This window comes from Pistacia vera, unplaced genomic scaffold (genome assembly GCF_008641045.1).
Source record: "Pistacia vera cultivar Batoury unplaced genomic scaffold, PisVer_v2 Contig732, whole genome shotgun sequence".
Taxonomy (NCBI): domain Eukaryota; kingdom Viridiplantae; phylum Streptophyta; class Magnoliopsida; order Sapindales; family Anacardiaceae; genus Pistacia; species Pistacia vera.
Window position 1 is genome coordinate 22,024 of NW_022196593.1, and position 19,706 is coordinate 41,729.

The 19,706-nt window shown below is 34.5% G+C and overlaps 2 protein-coding genes across 2 annotated transcripts; both read left to right on the forward strand.

Annotated features, from left to right (window-relative positions):
• The first annotated feature begins 1,612 nt into the window (after positions 1-1,612).
• On the forward strand, positions 1,613-8,780 carry LOC116115144 (probable LRR receptor-like serine/threonine-protein kinase At1g53430). The gene is made up of 22 exons (XM_031401300.1): positions 1,613-1,748; positions 3,857-4,022; positions 4,300-4,371; positions 4,587-4,658; positions 4,849-4,920; positions 5,002-5,073; positions 5,178-5,249; positions 5,333-5,404; positions 5,515-5,586; positions 5,706-5,777; positions 5,881-5,952; positions 6,118-6,189; positions 6,287-6,352; positions 6,441-6,500; positions 6,618-6,656; positions 6,778-6,827; positions 6,951-7,318; positions 7,442-7,640; positions 7,724-7,864; positions 8,008-8,126; positions 8,244-8,454; positions 8,539-8,780. Exons 1-22 carry the CDS (start codon positions 1,634-1,636, stop codon positions 8,778-8,780), a joined length of 2,496 nt encoding a protein of 831 aa, XP_031257160.1. The 5' UTR covers positions 1,613-1,633.
• Positions 8,781-8,884: 104 nt separating this feature from the next.
• Positions 8,885-9,522, forward strand: LOC116115137 (probable LRR receptor-like serine/threonine-protein kinase At1g53430). Its single transcript, XM_031401290.1, has 2 exons — positions 8,885-9,028; positions 9,139-9,522. Exons 1-2 carry the CDS (start codon positions 8,885-8,887, stop codon positions 9,520-9,522), a joined length of 528 nt encoding a protein of 175 aa, XP_031257150.1.
• The last annotated feature ends 10,184 nt before the right edge of the window (positions 9,523-19,706 follow it).

Genomic DNA, 19,706 nt, shown 5'->3' on the forward strand with positions numbered 1-19,706 from the left:
AGGAAAAATGCACATCGACATATTTTAGAGTGTTTCAAGAGAATAGCTCGTGAGAGTTGAATGCCTTCCATTTAGCTCACAATTTTTCCTTTGTAACCTCATTCAACCCTGTAAACGTCCTTAACAATAATATAATAGTGGATGTAGGCTTGGTCTTTATACGACTTAATCACTATAAAATCCCTCTTGTTCTTTACTTTATTATGTTATTTTTATTGACCTTGTTGGTTACTAGTAGCTACGGCCTACGCTACGCCTACGCATACAACTTACTTGGTCCCTTCTGATGTCAATTGGGTATCTCTGATTGGTACGATTTTTCACAGCAATACTAGGATACTTAGAAATAGAATTAATTGTATAAATTTTGAGTTATGGGAGATTGTGAAATCTCAAACGCTACCAATATAAAAACCCTTTAACCTCATAATAATAGATATTTAATAATATTTTAAATCGTTGAGACGTTTGAAATTTATTGATCTTTCAAGTCGTTAGATAAAATTAATCTTTAGAAATTAAAAAAACCTAAGATAACCTAAAAATGGATTGGGGAAGACATCATTAAGAATGATATATTACTGTTATCTCTTATTGATTAATCTAACTTTCATTTTACTTTATTTTTTCTCACGTTTATTATTATTTAAATCCAATAGCAAATTCGTGAAAGTAGTATAGTAAATATTAAATATTCTAAATATTAGAAAAATTAATAGAAATTTTCTATAATGATCACCCCAGATTTTATGTCACTAAAGATATTGTGTAATTTTATTTTAATTATCATAGATTTCAATTATGGGAAGATTATTATGGATATAAAATGTAAAAGGAATATGATTAAAGAAATATTAAATGTTTTAGATTTTTTTGTCGTATTAATTAAATTTGAAATATAATTTTTTATTATCCGGCCACCCCTTAATCACAATCCAAGTAATTAGAGAGGAGGTATAACAGTTTTGTCAAACTGGAGGGGTTTAAAATTTATTGTAAACCTTAGGGGAGGTCTATAGAATTTTACCCATGAAATAATAAATTTCCGTAAAACACTTGGCGGCTGACGTGGTAATCCATCTTGGCGGCTCAAGGCTGTCTAAATTTCGTCAATCTCAATGTGATCGTCTTGTCCAATTGCAATTCATCCCCCTCACACCTTTTCAGTGTTTTCCCACACTGTTTTGCTTTTGTTTTTCTGAAAACACTTTCAATTTTCCTGACGCTGACCCCTTCTCCCTTCCATGCAACGTATTAATTAGTATCATTATTAATAATACAGTCAAGAATCAACCCCCATCCGCCCATCTTTCTCTGTCTCAGCTTGCTTTTGAAGAGCAGTTTTCCTGTTTTTGTTTTTTGTTTTCTTATTTCTTCTTTAAATTTAATATTTGCTGACAAGTTTGAAGTTGCGGTTTGACCACATGCAAAAAACCAAAACGATAAGAGCAAAAACGAGCCTTGGTTTCCTGTTATCTTCAAATTCCTTCTTCTTTCTTTCAACCACTCCACTCTCTTTGTATTAGAAGTGTCGTTTCTGTCTCCAAATTGCTTGTCATTTTGCTGTTTGGCTTGAGGGAAATTTGGCCGAAACGAAGAAGGGAGAGGAGATAAGTTTTGTTGCAGAACGAAAATGAGGTTTGGTCTTTCAATGACCAAGGCTGTTTCTGTTTTTGTTTTTGGATTTTTGGTTCTCAACTGCTGTGTGAACTTTGGATCACACGCTCAGCTTTTGCCTGACGAAGAAGGTAAATTTCACTACAATGAACTCACTTTAACAGTTAATAGTTCTTAGTATCTGGGAAAACATTAAGTTTTGTTTTTGTTATTGTTTCTGTTTACTTGAACCTGCTTGTGAAAGAGCGTTTTCTGTTTGGTTGCCTATGATAAGAAAACAGAACTAAATTGTAGTCTTATGTTTTTATTTTGTGTATAAATTTGTAAAGGGGATTCGGAGTTACTGATTTTAGTTTCTGGGTATATCTTTTGTGAGTGTTTTTGTTCTGTTTACTTGGACATGTTTGTGGAAGAGCGTTTTCTGTTTGGTTACCGGGAATTTTAAGGGAAATTGAAGAAATTTGTAGTCTTATGTTTTTATTTGTATAAATTTGTTAATGGGATTAGAAAGTTACTGATTTTAGTTTCTGGGTATGATTTCAGTGAGTGCTTTTGTCCTGTTTTTGACATTTGTTGTGAGAATTCTTCTGTTTGGTTGGAAAGAATCTTAAGGAAGTTTATTAAAACGAAAGATTGAAGCTTTTGAATTTTTGTTATCATAGGTGGACCTAGAAATAATCTCTTTCTCTGTCAGTAATTTACTATGATTGATTGTTTGATGTTTGGTTGGCGAGAAAATGTAAGCCATTTGAGAATTTTTCTTATTCTGGGAAAACAAGTCGTGTGAGAAAACAATTTGAATATTTCTGTTCAATGTTTTCTTTCTCTTTGGTTTCTTCGTATGCTTTTTGTGATTGATTTTAGTTTCTGGGTATGTTCTTCAGTAGGTGTTTTTGTTCTGTTTTTGACAATTGCTGTGGGAATTATTCTGTTTGGCTGGCAAGAAACTAAGAAATGAAGAAAAAGAAAAAAAAAAAAAAAAATGGTTGAAGCTTTGACTTACTTTCTTTCTTTTTTCTAAATTCCACCTAGGAAAGAATCTCTTTCTCTCTCAATATTTCATTTACTAGGATTATTATTGTTCATGGTCAAATCTCTCTCCTATTTGCTTTCTATTTATTTATTTTTCTTGTTGTTTGTTTGGTTCTCGAGAAAATGTGGGGATCGGAGAATTTCACTTTTCTGGGAAAATAATTAGTGTAAGAAGCCATTTTGAATATTTTACTTAAAATTTTCTTTTCTTTCTCTATAAATAGTAACTAGTTTTTTTGTGTTTTATTTATTTATTTATTTTGAACTTTGAATCAATAATGCGGACCATCACTATAATGGTCCCTTTAAATAAATATTCCTATAAAAAAAAAAACCCACCAAATATTTTATTAAAAAGTAGATATAAAAGTAATTCCATTGTTTGAAAACTCTCTGATTGTCTCAATTATTGTTCTAAACAAAATTAATTGCTTTTCCATGTGATTGCGTGTAAAATTGTCATTTTTGTGAGCATTATTTGTATGATGATAAAAGAAGGAAAACTTAGCTATCAAAGAGATGAAATATTTAACTAATTTTGGCTTTGTTCCTTCATGAAATATTTAATTCTGTGTTGGTTCACATGGGGAAATTTGGTAACAGTGTATGTCCGAGACATTAATTTGATTCTGTGAAATGCATTAACTATCCAAGAATTTTGATTTCCCACAACACAAACAAAACTTGTTCTCTGTTTTTCTTGCCAGTTGGATTATGATTTGTTTCTGTAATTGTAAGACTGTGACATTTATTGAATTTCGACGAAGCTCTGATTAATTCCTGGAAATGTTCATGACCCATTTGAGATTACTGTTTCTGCTTTTTACTCTGATTAGCAAATTTACTGTGTCTCTCCAAGTTATGGAGCAAGTTGCCTCGCTGCCATTTCTTGACACAGTTTTTTAGTTGGCAAAAGCAGAAAAAAGTATGTAGTACCCAAACCTGGGAAAAGTTTTTTAAACATTAGAGGCTGGAATTAATTAAGCTTGATTGAGACACAAAGGGCAAGAATGATTTTGTTGATCTTCAAACTTATTTATTGACACTTTTTGACCATTTGTATTATCTTTGACGTGGTCAAATATTGAAACTGATAGCTTTAGCATTTCTGTTTTGATTTACTCTTGATTCAATTTAGTATCAATGCTGATAAACCAGTAATTTTTTTTTTTTACTAAATACCTAATCTCTGATTTGTCTGTAACAGTGAGTGCTCTCCAAGCAATTTTCTCAAAACTGCAGGTTAAAAATATTCGAGCGAACTCAACTTCTTGCACTGACCATGAATGGACTGATTACGATGGTTCAAATGGAAGCAATATCACTTGTGATTGCACCCAGAACAACAATACTGTTTGTCATGTCACTATCATGTATGACCTTGTTCCCTTTAACCATTTTCCATATATTTGAAATTTATGTTATAGCGTTTACTTAGCAAGTAATGGGAGCTGATATTATAATATCCAAATTATACCATCCATTTTGTTTGGTCACAAATATCAATTTTTTTGATCAATATGTTCTTGATTACCAAGTGTTGTGGCATATTATATGAATTCTAATGCTTTTGACGTTCACTGTTAAATTCTGACTTGTTCTGTTTGTACTTTCTACTTATATGTTTTCTTATTATTTTTGTTGTGATAGCTTTCTTAAGGGCCTAAATTTAGCTGGAGTTTTTCCAGAAGAATTTGCAAATCTCACTCTTCTGAGACAAATGTAAGTGGATGTTTCTTTTTTCTGCATTAGGATATTATTCTGTTAATGCCTCTGGGACATGATTTTAAAGAATCGATGCCTTTCTTTTTATTTCCAAAACAATATGTAGTCCTCTCAAATGGTACAACTTTAACTATCATTGTGTAATATTGACACTCTTTATGAAATGGCTCTCTAAGATTGAGCACTAAGTGATGTTGGTTTTGTCTAAACAGCGATCTTGCCCGCAACTATATCAATGGAACAATCCCTGCAAGATTGGCTCAGCTCCAAAATCTTACCATTTTGTAAGTTGCTCCAGACTCGTACCCACTTCAATTTAGTTCTCATCTGTTTTTTTTTAATCCGGGTTTCAGAAATTCCTTATATTTTCTTGCTGTGACTTTGAGGGCTTTTTTCAATTTTGTTATTCATTTAGTTATTGACAATTTAGATAACTCATTGGTGGCTGATTCATAACTCTTACGTAAATTACAGGTCTGTTCTAGGAAACCGTGTTGGCGGTTTACTTCCCCAGGAAATTGGTGATTTTTCTTCACTGGAGGAGCTGTAAGTTATTCATTAGAGTCTATTTTTAAATGAAGAAAGAATTAATTAAAACATCAATGACAATTTAGATTCATTTTCCAGGGTCTTGGAAGCTAATGAATTTGAAGGACCTATTCCTGAGAGCCTTGGAAACGTGAGGAGCTTAAGGAGAATGTAAGGCTTCTGTCCATATTTTCCAATATATTCTTTTTCTGAAGAATCAGGCAACTGCCGTTTTTGGTTCTGTTCAAATTTTAACCCATTGTTTACTTTTACAGTCTTTTTTCTTCAAACAATTTTGCGGGATCAATACCAGAATCATTTGGCAACCTGACAAACTTACAAGATTTGTAAGTGATTTAAGGAGACACAAATATATGAAATTCTAGTGGTCTGAATTCACAAATTTCTGATAAAAAAGTTGTGCTTGCAGTCGGGTAGATGGAAATAACTTGACAGGGAAGATACCTGATTTCATTGGGAATTGGACTAATATGACCAAACTGTGAGTTTTTAACTGCATTCCATAATACACCAATAGTTTTCTTCTTTAAGAAACTAAATTGCAATTGTTTAGAAGTTGTAGTTATCTCAGTTGTCTTAAATCTTTTGCAGTGAGATGCAGGGAACCTCCATGGAGGGACCTATTCCTTCCTCTATATCACGGTTGACGAAGTTAACAGAACTGTAAGCACTTGGTCCTGCATAATACTGACTACATTATTCAGATTAGCAAATTGTTGTAAATAGAGAATCCTTTAATGATTGAGCCGTTGACAATTTTCAATGCTTATATGCATTTTCAGGAGGATTTCTGATTTGAAAGGATCAAGTTCGCCTATCCCCAATTTGCAGAATATGACTGAAATGGAAAGATTGTGAGTTGACATTGACTTAATTTACTGCAATATAACATTCAATGTGGCTCATTTTTTTATTGCATTAACTTGTCAACAAATTGACTCTATTTCTATGACTCAGGGTACTGAGGAATTGCTTGCTTAATGGTACAATCCCACAATATCTTGGGGATATGACAGCTTTAAAACTTCTGTAAGTTGCTAATCTTTTTTGTGGTGATGGATCAACTTATATAAGAAACTGCACCTTCTTTTTGGGATAGGAAACAGTATATAAGAAAATGCGTTACAGTTGATAGATTTGTTTGAAGAAAATTTAACTAATTTATAATTGCATGGTCCTATTTTATTATTGTAGAGACTTGAGCTCCAACCAGTTGACTGGTGAAATTCCTGGAACACTTCAGAGTTTGGCTGCCATAGATTTTGTGTAAGTCAATAAGAACATATAGTGATCCCTTGTCTATAAGCACTTTCATATATAGTCGCTAACTTACCAGTGGTTTGCATACTTTTCTTTTTCTTAGTTTCCTCGGCAACAACTCATTGACTGGAGCAGTTCCCGGTTGGATACTAAATGGTGACAAGAAATGGTAAGTTTGCCATATTTTTTCTCGCTGATGTGAGACTTAGCTGTCAATTACATTTTGAATAATTTTTATCGATTCTGTGGCATTGCAGGGATTTATCTTATAACAATTTTTCGGAGCCATTTACAGCTAGTTGCACACAGAGCAAAGTGTAAGCAACTTTTCTATATCAGTTACTTATATGTGCAAATCTGCTTTTTTTTAGTTATTATAATTAATTCTGTAGTTTCTTCTATTGTATCTAAATCTTTCTTGTATCACTTAACAGGAATGTAATCTCCAGTCTTCCATCCTCTGTGAGCAACTCGTAAGCTTTTTCCTTATTCTTTTTTAATTTTTTTGTTATCAGTAAGGTTGTAATTTTCTTTCTTGTTTCTATTGAAACAAAAACATAAATGATTAACTCAAAATAAATTTTCAACTGGTAGAAATTCTTGGTGCTTGACGAAGGACCTTCCCTGCCCCGAAAAAGCCACACGTAAGTATAATTACATGTCAGTTTGTTCTTTCATGAATTGCAATATAACCATCTGATATAACCATCTAGACCCCCAACAGAAGCATTTCTTAACACCTTTTTCTTCTTTTGATGTACCTGCAGACTATTCCTTGTTCATTAATTGTGGAGGAAGTCTCTTGAGTTCTGGGGGCGACAGTTATGAAGAGGACCTCAGCACAGAAGGCCAATCATTCTTTTCTTCGGTAGGCAGAAAATGGGCTTATAGCAGTACTGGGGTTTTTACAGGCAATGAAAGTATTAGTTACTTGGCATCAAGCCCAAGCCGTCTGAATGTGAGTGGTGAAGAATACTACAAAACTGCACGCCTATCACCGCAATCACTTAGGTATTATGGCCTGTGCATGCGACAAGGCAGTTACAATGTGAAACTGCACTTTGCTGAAATTATGTTTACGAATGATCAGACATTCAGCAGCCTCGGAAGGCGAATATTTGATGTTTCAATTCAGGTAAAGGAAAAGCGAATATTTGACGTTTCCTACTTGTTAAAGATTTCTTCAGTTTTTGAGAAGAGGAAGAATGTCCACTTTCAGTTAAGCTTGCAAAGTTCTAATAATCACAATTTGGCATAGGGGGAGGTAGTTTTAAGTGACTTTAATATTATGGAGGAAGCTGGAGGCGCTGGTATTGGCATCACCAAGGAATATAAAAATGTCACAGTAAGAGGCAGCACTTTGGATATCCATTTATACTGGGCAGGGAAAGGAACTGCTGCCCTTCCGGCTAGAGGTGTCTATGGACCTCTTATATCTGGTATCACTGTGACACCAAGTAAGTTTTTCTCCTATATAAGGATTTCCCCCTTTTCTTTCTGCCAACTTGTCCTGTAACTTCTTTTTAATTTCTTCTTGTAGACTTCGAAGTTGACACTGGGGGTTTATCAGTCGGAGCCATTGTTGGCATCGTAATTGCTTCATGTGTAGTTCTCATACTGGTGGTGTTGGTTATACTATGGAAGATGGGTTACTTGTGGGCAAAAGACCTTGAAGACAAAGGTAATGTTGATAATTCAAAACTATGTTTGGAGTAGTAAAATATTTTTGCTTCATTCTTACATTAATATGCCTGTGCATTATGCACAGCAAAGCTACTGTTTTCTCCTATGGTTGGCTAAGTTTTATCTCTGTTCTTGTTGCAGAACTCCGTGCTCTTGATCTTCAAACTGGTTTTTTCACTCTAAGACAACTTAAATCTGCTACCCATAATTTTGACCCTGAAAATAAGATTGGTGAAGGAGGATTTGGGCCTGTTTACAAGGTAACGATGGTTCTTATATTAAAACTATCAAGTTTACTCATACTTCGTAAGACAGTGGCAAGTGCTAGGGAAATGCCATGTTTTCAGTATTCTGAAACTTTATTCTTTCGATTCTAGGGTACATTGGCGGATGGTGCTGTAATTGCTGTGAAGCAGCTCTCCTCCAAATCAAAGCAAGGAAATCGTGAATTTGTGACTGAGATAGGCATGATATCTGCTCTACAGCACCCAAACCTTGTGAAGCTTTACGGCTGTTGTATTGAAGGAAAAGAGTTATTGCTAATATACGAGTACCTGGAAAACAATAGTCTTGCTCGTGCACTTTTCGGTAATTGGACCACTGATATTTAATGGACTTATATAATTTCTAGAATTAACTGTGACTGAATTCTTGTATTTTCTCCTATTTTAGGTAAACCAGAACAACTGCTCAACTTGAACTGGGAAACAAGAATGAAGATATGCATAGGTATTGCAAGGGGATTAGCTTATCTTCACGAGGAATCAAGGTTGAAAATTGTTCACAGAGACATAAAGGCAACCAATGTGCTGCTTGACAAAGATCTAAACGCTAAGATATCTGACTTCGGTTTAGCTAAGCTTGATGAAGAAGAGAACACCCATATTAGCACACGTATAGCTGGAACAATGTAAGTCTTCTGTTTCTCTCTAAATTTAGATGCTCCTGTAAGTCTTCATTGGCCAGTGGAACGGTTTTAAGCTTATGTTTTGATCTCTGTTTCTTCTGCAGAGGGTACATGGCACCAGAATATGCAATGAGGGGTTATTTGACTGATAAAGCAGATGTGTACAGCTTTGGGGTTGTTGCTTTGGAGATTGTCAGTGGGAAGAGCAACACTAATTATAGGCCAAAGGAGGAGTTCGTTTATCTTCTCGATTGGGTAATCTATATTAACTGCATCCATCACTTCCAGACATTTTGTGAAGTTACATTTGCAGTTCTTGCTTTGACATTGTGACTGACATTTTTTCTTTTCTTTTCTTATTGCAGGCATTGGTTCTGCAAGAGCAAGGAAACCTTCTTGAACTTGTGGATCCAACTCTTGGTACAAAGTTCTCCAAAAAAGAGGCAATGACCATGCTTAACATTGCTCTTTTATGCACCAACTCATCTCCCACTCTCAGGCCACCCATGTCTTCTGTAGTTAGTATGCTAGAAGGCAAAAGTGCAGTCCAGGCACCGATTATTAAGCGCAAGACTGACAGCCAGGATGCGAGGTTCAAAGCATTTGAGATACTATCACAGGACAGCCAAACCCGCGTCACAACCTTCTCTCATGATAGTCGCGAAGGACCTTGGGCAGATTCCTCGACTTCTGTCCAAACCACGGACGTGTCTGTACAGGATTCTTCATCAAGAAAGCTTCTTGAGTAATCTTTAATGGTCATTGAAAATTTGAGACCTGATGCTTTGAAATTCTTTTATATAAAATTGTAAAGAAGGGTAAGTTGAATGCATTTATGTAGCTCGTATTATGAGTTTTATTAATTTATTGGCATGTATTCTTCGTACAAGATTGTCAGAACAGTTTTCTATTCGAATTTTGAAAATAGTAGAAGCACTATGGCTTTCTTTGTTATAAGTCATTACGATGTTTCTGTCAGAGTTTGATAATGGAGAGGCAAGAGAGACGATCTAAAAGCTTTTGTATATTTTTTGAGATCATGGTTATTAGTATCCTATAATATCTTATACGTATTATATATGATACGATTCGATACAGGTCGTCAACAATACGTATCAGAGAGTGTATCATAAACTTTTTGATACATTGATATGTATCCTACGATACGATACATATTCGTTCATATCTTTAAAAATATCAATACAAATCGATATAATTTTATTAATTTGGGCGAAAGGCCCAAAAAAATTTCTGGTTGGAACCGGGTCACCCAACCTGGTTGATTAAAACCTGTCTAAATTTACTCATTTTGCATGGAGAAAGTGAAGAGGAACATGTATTGTCCATTTTGCATGATAATAATAATATAAGTGAAGATATATATATTGACATTGATCTTGGAAATGATATGAATGATTGAGAGAAAATAACATAGATTTTTAATTTTGTGATTAATTTTGATTATGTAATATTATAATTTAAGACCAATAATACCACAAAATTCTTTAATTAATCTTGGTGATAATATTAATTTTTAGAAAATTTTGATTATTTTATTAATTTTTTTTGAAAAAATGCGTATCATATAATACGATACGATACATGATATATGATTCAAAAAATTAGATTTTTGATACATAATATGATACGCGATTTGACAATTGAGATATCTCATATATATACATGTTTAAATCCATCTATACAATAAGAAATGAACATGTAAGGAAGGAAAATATTACACAATATATATACATGTTTACATCCATCTATGCAATAAGAAATGAACATGTAAGGAAGGAAAATATTACACAATAAAGTCATAATCTCAACCATAAGGAAAAGGAATAAATTACAATATACATGTTTCATTTAGAACCAAATAATATCTCCATTGATGGTTGAATCTCTTTGTTCCATATCAACAGTTTCCTCAGATATTTGAACACTCAAAAAGTATTTATCATTATAGTTTCAAATTTATCTGCCAACATCCTCCTTGTCTTAAAGGAATTTTGCTATAATAACCCAGTATCAAGGGATGGCACACCTGATAACAAAAGATCAGGTTTTATTTAAAAAGCAGAAACCAAATCTAACATGAACACGTTTTAATCATATTATTAAATATTAGACTGTTAACTCTTGTATAATCTATAGCAATTATATATGCCCTTTAACAAAAAATAAATTGACATTTTGAGAATTAAAATTAGTAATATAACTTAAATGAATATTTATTTAAAAAAATGGACTACAAATATTGGAAGGGTAACATTGGACCTAATACTAGATTTATAGACAAACTGGGCTTGCTCCAAACTGGACTGATCCATTTATTAGTATATTTGCTTTCAGGTCCATAATGCGAGGACTTTTTATAACCCAGCAGCCAAGACCAAAATTGTGGTGCTCTACTTCGGTGTGTGTGCGCAATATATAATCAAACCACACCCTTTACATGGTTTACTTCACCGGGCTTTAGAGTTAACGACTTTTTCCCACCCAAAAAATGCCTTAATGACACTTTTCCACCCGTAAAAGTTTTAACACACCACATTCCCACGCAAAACACAAACTTTGTTGATAATTTCCTTTAAATACAGTAATATTGATCGCAAAGACAAAAATAACCCCACCAAATTTCAATCCTTAATCACCAACCACCACAAATCAAACTTTCATGCACGATTTCGGTTGACTCTGACCACCACAATCTGACCTTCTACCACCAAACGAATCACTAGTCATCCCTCTTCAATAGCCCTAACAATTTAGACCGTGATAGTTCTCCAATCGTCGACGACCGTGGTTTAGTTCTTTTGTTGAATGGTTGATGTCTGATGAACAANCGAGGTTCAAAGCATTTGAGATACTATCACAGGACAGCCAAACCCGCGTCACAACCTTCTCTCATGATAGTCGCGAAGGACCTTGGGCAGATTCCTCGACTTCTGTCCAAACCACGGACGTGTCTGTACAGGATTCTTCATCAAGAAAGCTTCTTGAGTAATCTTTAATGGTCATTGAAAATTTGAGACCTGATGCTTTGAAATTCTTTTATATAAAATTGTAAAGAAGGGTAAGTTGAATGCATTTATGTAGCTCGTATTATGAGTTTTATTAATTTATTGGCATGTATTCTTCGTACAAGATTGTCAGAACAGTTTTCTATTCGAATTTTGAAAATAGTAGAAGCACTATGGCTTTCTTTGTTATAAGTCATTACGATGTTTCTGTCAGAGTTTGATAATGGAGAGGCAAGAGAGACGATCTAAAAGCTTTTGTATATTTTTTGAGATCATGGTTATTAGTATCCTATAATATCTTATACGTATTATATATGATACGATTCGATACAGGTCGTCAACAATACGTATCAGAGAGTGTATCATAAACTTTTTGATACATTGATATGTATCCTACGATACGATACATATTCGTTCATATCTTTAAAAATATCAATACAAATCGATATAATTTTATTAATTTGGGCGAAAGGCCCAAAAAAATTTCTGGTTGGAACCGGGTCACCCAACCTGGTTGATTAAAACCTGTCTAAATTTACTCATTTTGCATGGAGAAAGTGAAGAGGAACATGTATTGTCCATTTTGCATGATAATAATAATATAAGTGAAGATATATATATTGACATTGATCTTGGAAATGATATGAATGATTGAGAGAAAATAACATAGATTTTTAATTTTGTGATTAATTTTGATTATGTAATATTATAATTTAAGACCAATAATACCACAAAATTCTTTAATTAATCTTGGTGATAATATTAATTTTTAGAAAATTTTGATTATTTTATTAATTTTTTTTGAAAAAATGCGTATCATATAATACGATACGATACATGATATATGATTCAAAAAATTAGATTTTTGATACATAATATGATACGCGATTTGACAATTGAGATATCTCATATATATACATGTTTAAATCCATCTATACAATAAGAAATGAACATGTAAGGAAGGAAAATATTACACAATATATATACATGTTTACATCCATCTATGCAATAAGAAATGAACATGTAAGGAAGGAAAATATTACACAATAAAGTCATAATCTCAACCATAAGGAAAAGGAATAAATTACAATATACATATTTCATTTAGAACCAAATCATATCTCCACTGATGGTTGAATCTCTTTGTTCCATATCAACAGTTTCCTCAGATATTTGAACACTCAAAAAGTATTTATCATTATAGTTTCAAATTTATCTGCCAACATCCTCCTTGTCTTAAAGGAATTTTGCTATAATAACCCAGTATCAAGGGATGGCACACCTGATAACAAAAGATCAGGTTTTATTTAAAAAGCAGAAACCAAATCTAACATGAACACGTTTTAATCATATTATTAAATATTAGACTGTTAACTCTTGTATAATCTATAGCAATTATATATGCCCTTTAACAAAAAATAAATTGACATTTTGAGAATTAAAATTAGTAATATAACTTAAATGAATATTTATTTAAAAAAATGGACTACAAATATTGGAAGGGTAACATTGGACCTAATACTAGATTTATAGACAAACTGGGCTTGCTCCAAACTGGACTGATCCATTTATTAGTATATTTGCTTTCAGGTCCATAATGCGAGGACTTTTTATAACCCAGCAGCCAAGACCAAAATTGTGGTGCTCTACTTCGGTGTGTGTGCGCAATATATAATCAAACCACACCCTTTACATGGTTTACTTCACCGGGCTTTAGAGTTAACGACTTTTTCCCACCCAAAAAATGCCTTAATGACACTTTTCCACCCGTAAAAGTTTTAACACACCACATTCCCACGCAAAACACAAACTTTGTTGATAATTTCCTTTAAATACAGTAATATTGATCGCAAAGACAAAAATAACCCCACCAAATTTCAATCCTTAATCACCAACCACCACAAATCAAACTTTCATGCACGATTTCGGTTGACTCTGACCACCACAATCTGACCTTCTACCACCAAACGAATCACTAGTCATCCCTCTTCAATAGCCCTAACAATTTAGACCGTGATAGTTCTCCAATCGTCGACGACCGTGGTTTAGTTCTTTTGTTGAATGGTTGACGTCCGATGAACAATGAGCAACCAAGGTCTAGGATGATGGGGCTTTTAGAGAGGTGTGGCTGATACTACAGGTGGCTTTAGGTGGAATTTTTGGCAACCAAATTGGCTGGAATCTAGCCTAGAAGCTCAACGGTCATACGAACAAAAAACCAATGGTGGCCGGCGATTGGTGTGCTTGGTGTGGTGGTAAAGTGAGGGGTTTTTGTGAGTGAAGGATGGGGGAAGCTAAGGGTGGAGTCTGCGCTGATCAACGACGTTGGAATCGTGTCGAACCGCCTGAACTGACCTAAACCGGTGGTTAGGGTTTGGGAACGTATCTGGCCAAAATGGAATATGACCCTTCTGCCTTCACTTTTAATTGCCTTTTGACCATTCTACCCTTCTTCATAATAAAAATTACTAATAGGTTTTTGTTTTGGGTGAGAAAGTGATAATTTAGAAGTTAAAGGTGAGAAAGTGTCATTAAGCTATTTTTTTTGGGCAGAAAAAGTCGTTAACTCCCAGGCTCTAGGCTCTATGTCTATGTCACAGGAACAAATGTTGAACTGCGTGTCACACTGCAGCTTATCTTGAAAAGTTGTTGCCTGGTCACATCTTAACCAATTACAACCGTTTGATAAGAAACAAAATATCTCATTGGTTAATGCCCCCAAAGTAATGATAGTAATCTGAAATTTCCAATCCTTTCGCATTCCAAGAAAAATTCAGTCCCTAAATGTCACCCATTTCCCTCCCTATAAATTTCCCAGTTACAACATTTTCTTGTAAAGTGCCACACTCTAGTCCTGACTGCATCCATTAGCCCAAGTCACATTTCTGCATTTTCTTGCCATGGATCAAGCTGAGATATGTGAGATTCATCATGTTGTCTCTGGTGAAGAAAGTTTGAATTGCAGAAATAATGTGAACTCACTTGTGCTATATGATGTGCTAAAAAGTTTTCTGCTAAAATATGCCATGGATGGAGCTGACAAGGTGTTTAAGGATCAAAAGTTAAGAAAAACTAACTCTCCTGGAAATGTCCTGGAGAAGGGATCAAATTTACCTGACAATTATCAGGCTTTCCCTGTTGAATATGCAAGGAATAGGAAAAGAAACCAAGTTAATCATAGTTTGCAGGAAAAAGAAAGAGTAGTATGCACTAACTTGGATAACAAGGTTCTTGAATCAAGAAAAGATCGATTGTATGGTACCAATTCAAGGTATAACAGTTACATCGATGAGTCAGAGATGGTAAATTCTCCTTCAGGGATTTGCATTGGATTTTCTTTGAGCATTCTTGCTTTCCTTGCAGTCTTTCTAATAAAATTTGTCGGATTTCAAGTTAATCTATTTGTTAGTTTCATCACATTTCCAATTTGCTTGTCATACTTTTCATTCATGTTCTTGTTGTTTCCATTTCAAACTATAAGGCATGTATTTTGTGCTTGAAGGTGAGAGTGGAGTTCCTGTCTGCAAATGGTAAGGTCACAGCTAGCTCAAGCAATCCATGTATGCTGCAGTTTAAAAGCCAACCTATTCATTTTTTCCAAACCATTTTGAAGAGTGCTCCTCTTATTGCCGGTTTCCAATCCGAATCCCAGATCCTGAACATAAAAATGAATGAATTCAGGGAAGGAATTGAACCTACAGCACGCTTGAAGGTGATTCTCAAACAGCGAGCAGAATACAAATCCGGTGCTGGTATACCTGAAATATATGCAGCATCACTAGCTGTAGAGTCCCGGCTCCCTCAATTGAAAAGGATCATTTGGTATTGGAGGAGAACCATTTTTGTATGGGCCAGTTTTATGATGTTTTTGGCAGAGTTGGTGATTGTTTTAGTCTTTTGCAGAACCATGATTATACCTAGAGGAAGGACTAAAATTGTCCATGATAAAAAGGGCTCTCCTTTAAGCACTATCTCATGGTACAAAAGCGGCTGAAGCGATGGCTTTTGGAAGAATTTTGCGAAGAAAAATAACAACGGCAATGAATAATGTCTAACTGCAATAATAAGCTGAATATGTACCGACTGATTTTATATTATTTATGAGGAAAATGTTGACATAAATTAGAAATGCTGCATATCTCAATGAGTTCACAATCTAATTTGCTGATCTTGCAAATCCAACTCCTCCATTTTCAAGCTCTTGTACTGTGGTCTTGTACATTTCATCTAAAATAACAAATGGAAAGAAAAAGAAAACAAGGACTCATCATATGTTGCAACGATTGTTTTTGTATATATGTTAATTTGAATTATAAAATGGATGAAAGTGTTTACTTTTAAAGCTTGATATGCCTTCCTGTTCCAATTCCTAGCTTTGTATTCCATGGCTTTCTTTATCCCCTTTTGTAGAAGGATTGATGAGGGAAAGGCTGCATGAACAATCCCAGCTGCAGCAGCAGCTTTTCCATTGTATCTTTTCCTGAGGACAATCGGTCGGTTTGAAAACATTGTTGGAGATATAAATTTGATTTTACAAGTTTTATAAAAAGCGTTTAAATTTAGAGCATGACTGCATTCATACTCCGAAAAATACCCTGTAAGTACTGCTTCTTGGAAGGTTGACACGGGCAATTTTGAATGCAGAACAGCCATATTTCCTGGTGTCAATGACATTCCCAAATCAACCTATAATAAACAAAAAAACCTGGTAATGTTCAGGTTGTGATTGATAACAAATTTCAATACATTAATGGTCAATCTGTGGAGGAATGGAATGATTTACCTCGTTCATGAAGATGTAACCATGAGCCTGTAGTCATGAGCAAGTGAAAATACATATCCTGCTCCTACTGCATGACCACTGCAACATATGCAATTGTTATATAAACTATAATCTAAAGGTTGATGTTTGCAAAAAAAGTTTCGGATATCTTCGATGATATATATAGGATTATGTTGGTGATTTTGCCTGGGAAACTTACGTTATAATTGCTAGTGTTGGGATACAAAAAGTCAATAACTTGTTGACAAGCCTTTGAAACAGTAGTAAATATTCCTGCCACGGCTCCAAAGGTATCAGCATAAATTAGCCCACCAACACGAAGACAGAATAACTACTTTAAAGGCCACACTTACAATTGTTCCTTGTCTATCACATTCTTTTAGTTAGTTGACATCCATACCTTTTGAAAAGAATTTCCACTGATTTCACAAGGCAAATCAATTCATGTTTCATATAAAACTGAGAAGTCCAAACTGTTACCTGGTTGGTAGTAATCAAAGCAAGCACACACATCTCCAGCTACCTGCATTTAAATCGAATCGAATTAGATATTACTTAAGGCTCAATATCTGATTGTTACAATCAGTAAAATATTCGAAAAACACATACACTTGGAAATAGTATTTACAGGATCAGGATCTTATGCAGTATAAATAAAGTGGAATATCAGAAGCTGGTGTTTAAATACCTGATCAAGCATTTTGTCAATCATTCGTATAGCCTCTGGAGTTAACCTACTCAAATTTTAGAATGCACCAGGCAAACCAAGAGTGTCAAAGAAAGAAAACAGTTGAAATATTAAAAAGGGTAGTAGTTTATATATGTTTTGAAGTCACCTGCGTTGAAACTCTCCAGTAAAATTGAGTACATAAACACCTCCTTCAAGCCCGCTTAGCTCACAAAAATCAGCTGGGTTTAACTGGCGGAGTGTGAGTGGTGTCTGGTTCCACATGGGGGTTTGCTCTTCCATTTTGTTTATGCAATTTGGATTACAGGATCTTAAAGAAAGGATTCTCTTGCAATTGGAATACAGTTCACTTGCATTTATATTATATATTAACCATAATATCCAATGTTGTAATGGCGTTTAGATTGTATCATGTGAGTCCATTCAAGCAATGACAAATGCAAAAACATTGTAAATTGTATAAGGGATTCTTTATATTTATTTCAAATCAAAGTACTGAAACAATAACATTTGTTCGGTGGTGATTCATGGAGAAATCAGTTAACAACCATCAATGATAGGGTTTGGGATAGGATCTGTTTATATGAGGAACAGAGACCTCCAAGAACAAGAGATAGAAATATTAGTTGACCACAATTCTTTATTCCTCCCCATAATCTAGATTTAGGTTATTATATAGTCTTACACTTGATTTTACTGACTCCCAAAATGACTCTAATTATAAAGGGATAATAAGTCCTAAAAGGACTCTAATTATAAAGAAATAATAAGATAATCATAATTCTATCATAATAAGATAATAATATAATTATAAAAGATAATAATAAAAGACTTAACACACTTATCCTAATTCTAAAATAATCCTAACATTGCCTTCCCCTTCGCCTCAACCTTGTCATCAAGGTTGCAAGGTAAGACACCATCAACAGCAGTTATCTTGGTTCATCTTCGTGCTCATCATCATCCTCCTCCATCAGCAGGAGAAAGAACTTGGTCGTGCAGCGATGCCCAGGGTGAAAGCGCTCATCGCAATTATAGCACAAACCTTTGTTGCGTCGTTCTTGCATTTGTGTTGCTGTGAGTCGCTTAACAGGCAAGGAATCCGATTTGTTTGGAGTAGGCAAAAGGGCCTGCTGCACTGAAGGAACATTAGAAGTTGATTTACTAGGATCGCAAGATACAGGGTCGACAGAATGCAAGTATAGGTGTAGATCCTGCAGCTTGTCCTCCTGTAAGCGGGCAAGACTCATGGCATAGTTGAGGGTGTGAGGCTGAAAGGACTGCAACTCCCTTCGGATTTCTGGTTTGAGCCTTAATACAAAGCAACTTAGAAGGAACGTACCTGGAAGGCCAGAAACTTGATTAGAGAGTTCCTCAAATTATGTTTGATAAGCGACTACAAAACCTATTTGAGTAAGTTTTGCCAACTGCCCTTGGTAATCTACAAATTTCGAAGGCCCAAAATGAACATCTAAATCCTGTAGGAAAGAATGCCAAGAACGGATCTGCCCATTGGAATGCATCCAACGATAACAGGAGAGAGCTGGCCCATCCATGTGAAAGGAAGAGATCGTCAATCGTTGCTCAGTAGAGATATTATGGTAATCAAAGAATTGCTCGGCTTTAAACCTCCATCCACGCGGATCCGTGCCATCAAAACGAGGGACTTCTAAACGGAAAGACTAGGGAAAAAAACTCCCAGAAGTCGATCCACCTCACCTAGTCAAATCTGAAGATGATTCACCGGAATGTTGGTTTGGTTGTTGGTTTTGCTGGCAGGTTTGATCGAACTTGTTGTTTATATTTGAAATCTGCAAAGTAACATCTTGAAAACCAACTGTCAAAACTTCCAATTTCTCTGTTAAAAAAGTGAGAGTCTCTACCTGGGTAGATTGTAGGGCCATAATTTTAGCAAGTTGCTCATCCAAAAGACGCAAGCGAGTGCCTTCAGGCATAACTAGGAAACGAGAGCATCAATGATAGGGTTTGGGATAAGATCTGTTTATATGAGGAACATAGACCTCCAAGAACAAGAGATAGAAATATTAGTTGACCAAAATTCTTTATTCCCCCCCACAATCTAGATTTAGGCTATTATATAGCCTTACACTTGACTTTACTGACTCCCAAAATGACTCTAATTATAAAGAGATAATAAGATAATCCTAATTCTATCATAATAAGATAATAATATAATTATAAAAGATAATAATAAAAGACTTAACACACTTATCCTAATTCTAAAATAATCCTAACAATCAATCGGATGCCTGTCTTTTGTATTATTATTATTTTTTAAAGAATTTTTTCCTTTTATTTTCTTGTTAAATTTACAAAGGAAATTCTACAAATGTAAAGATAATCCCGGTAGCACTGGAGCAAAAAAATTCCAAAAGATTCTATATGTATTTATTAATTTGACTTTTTATATTAATT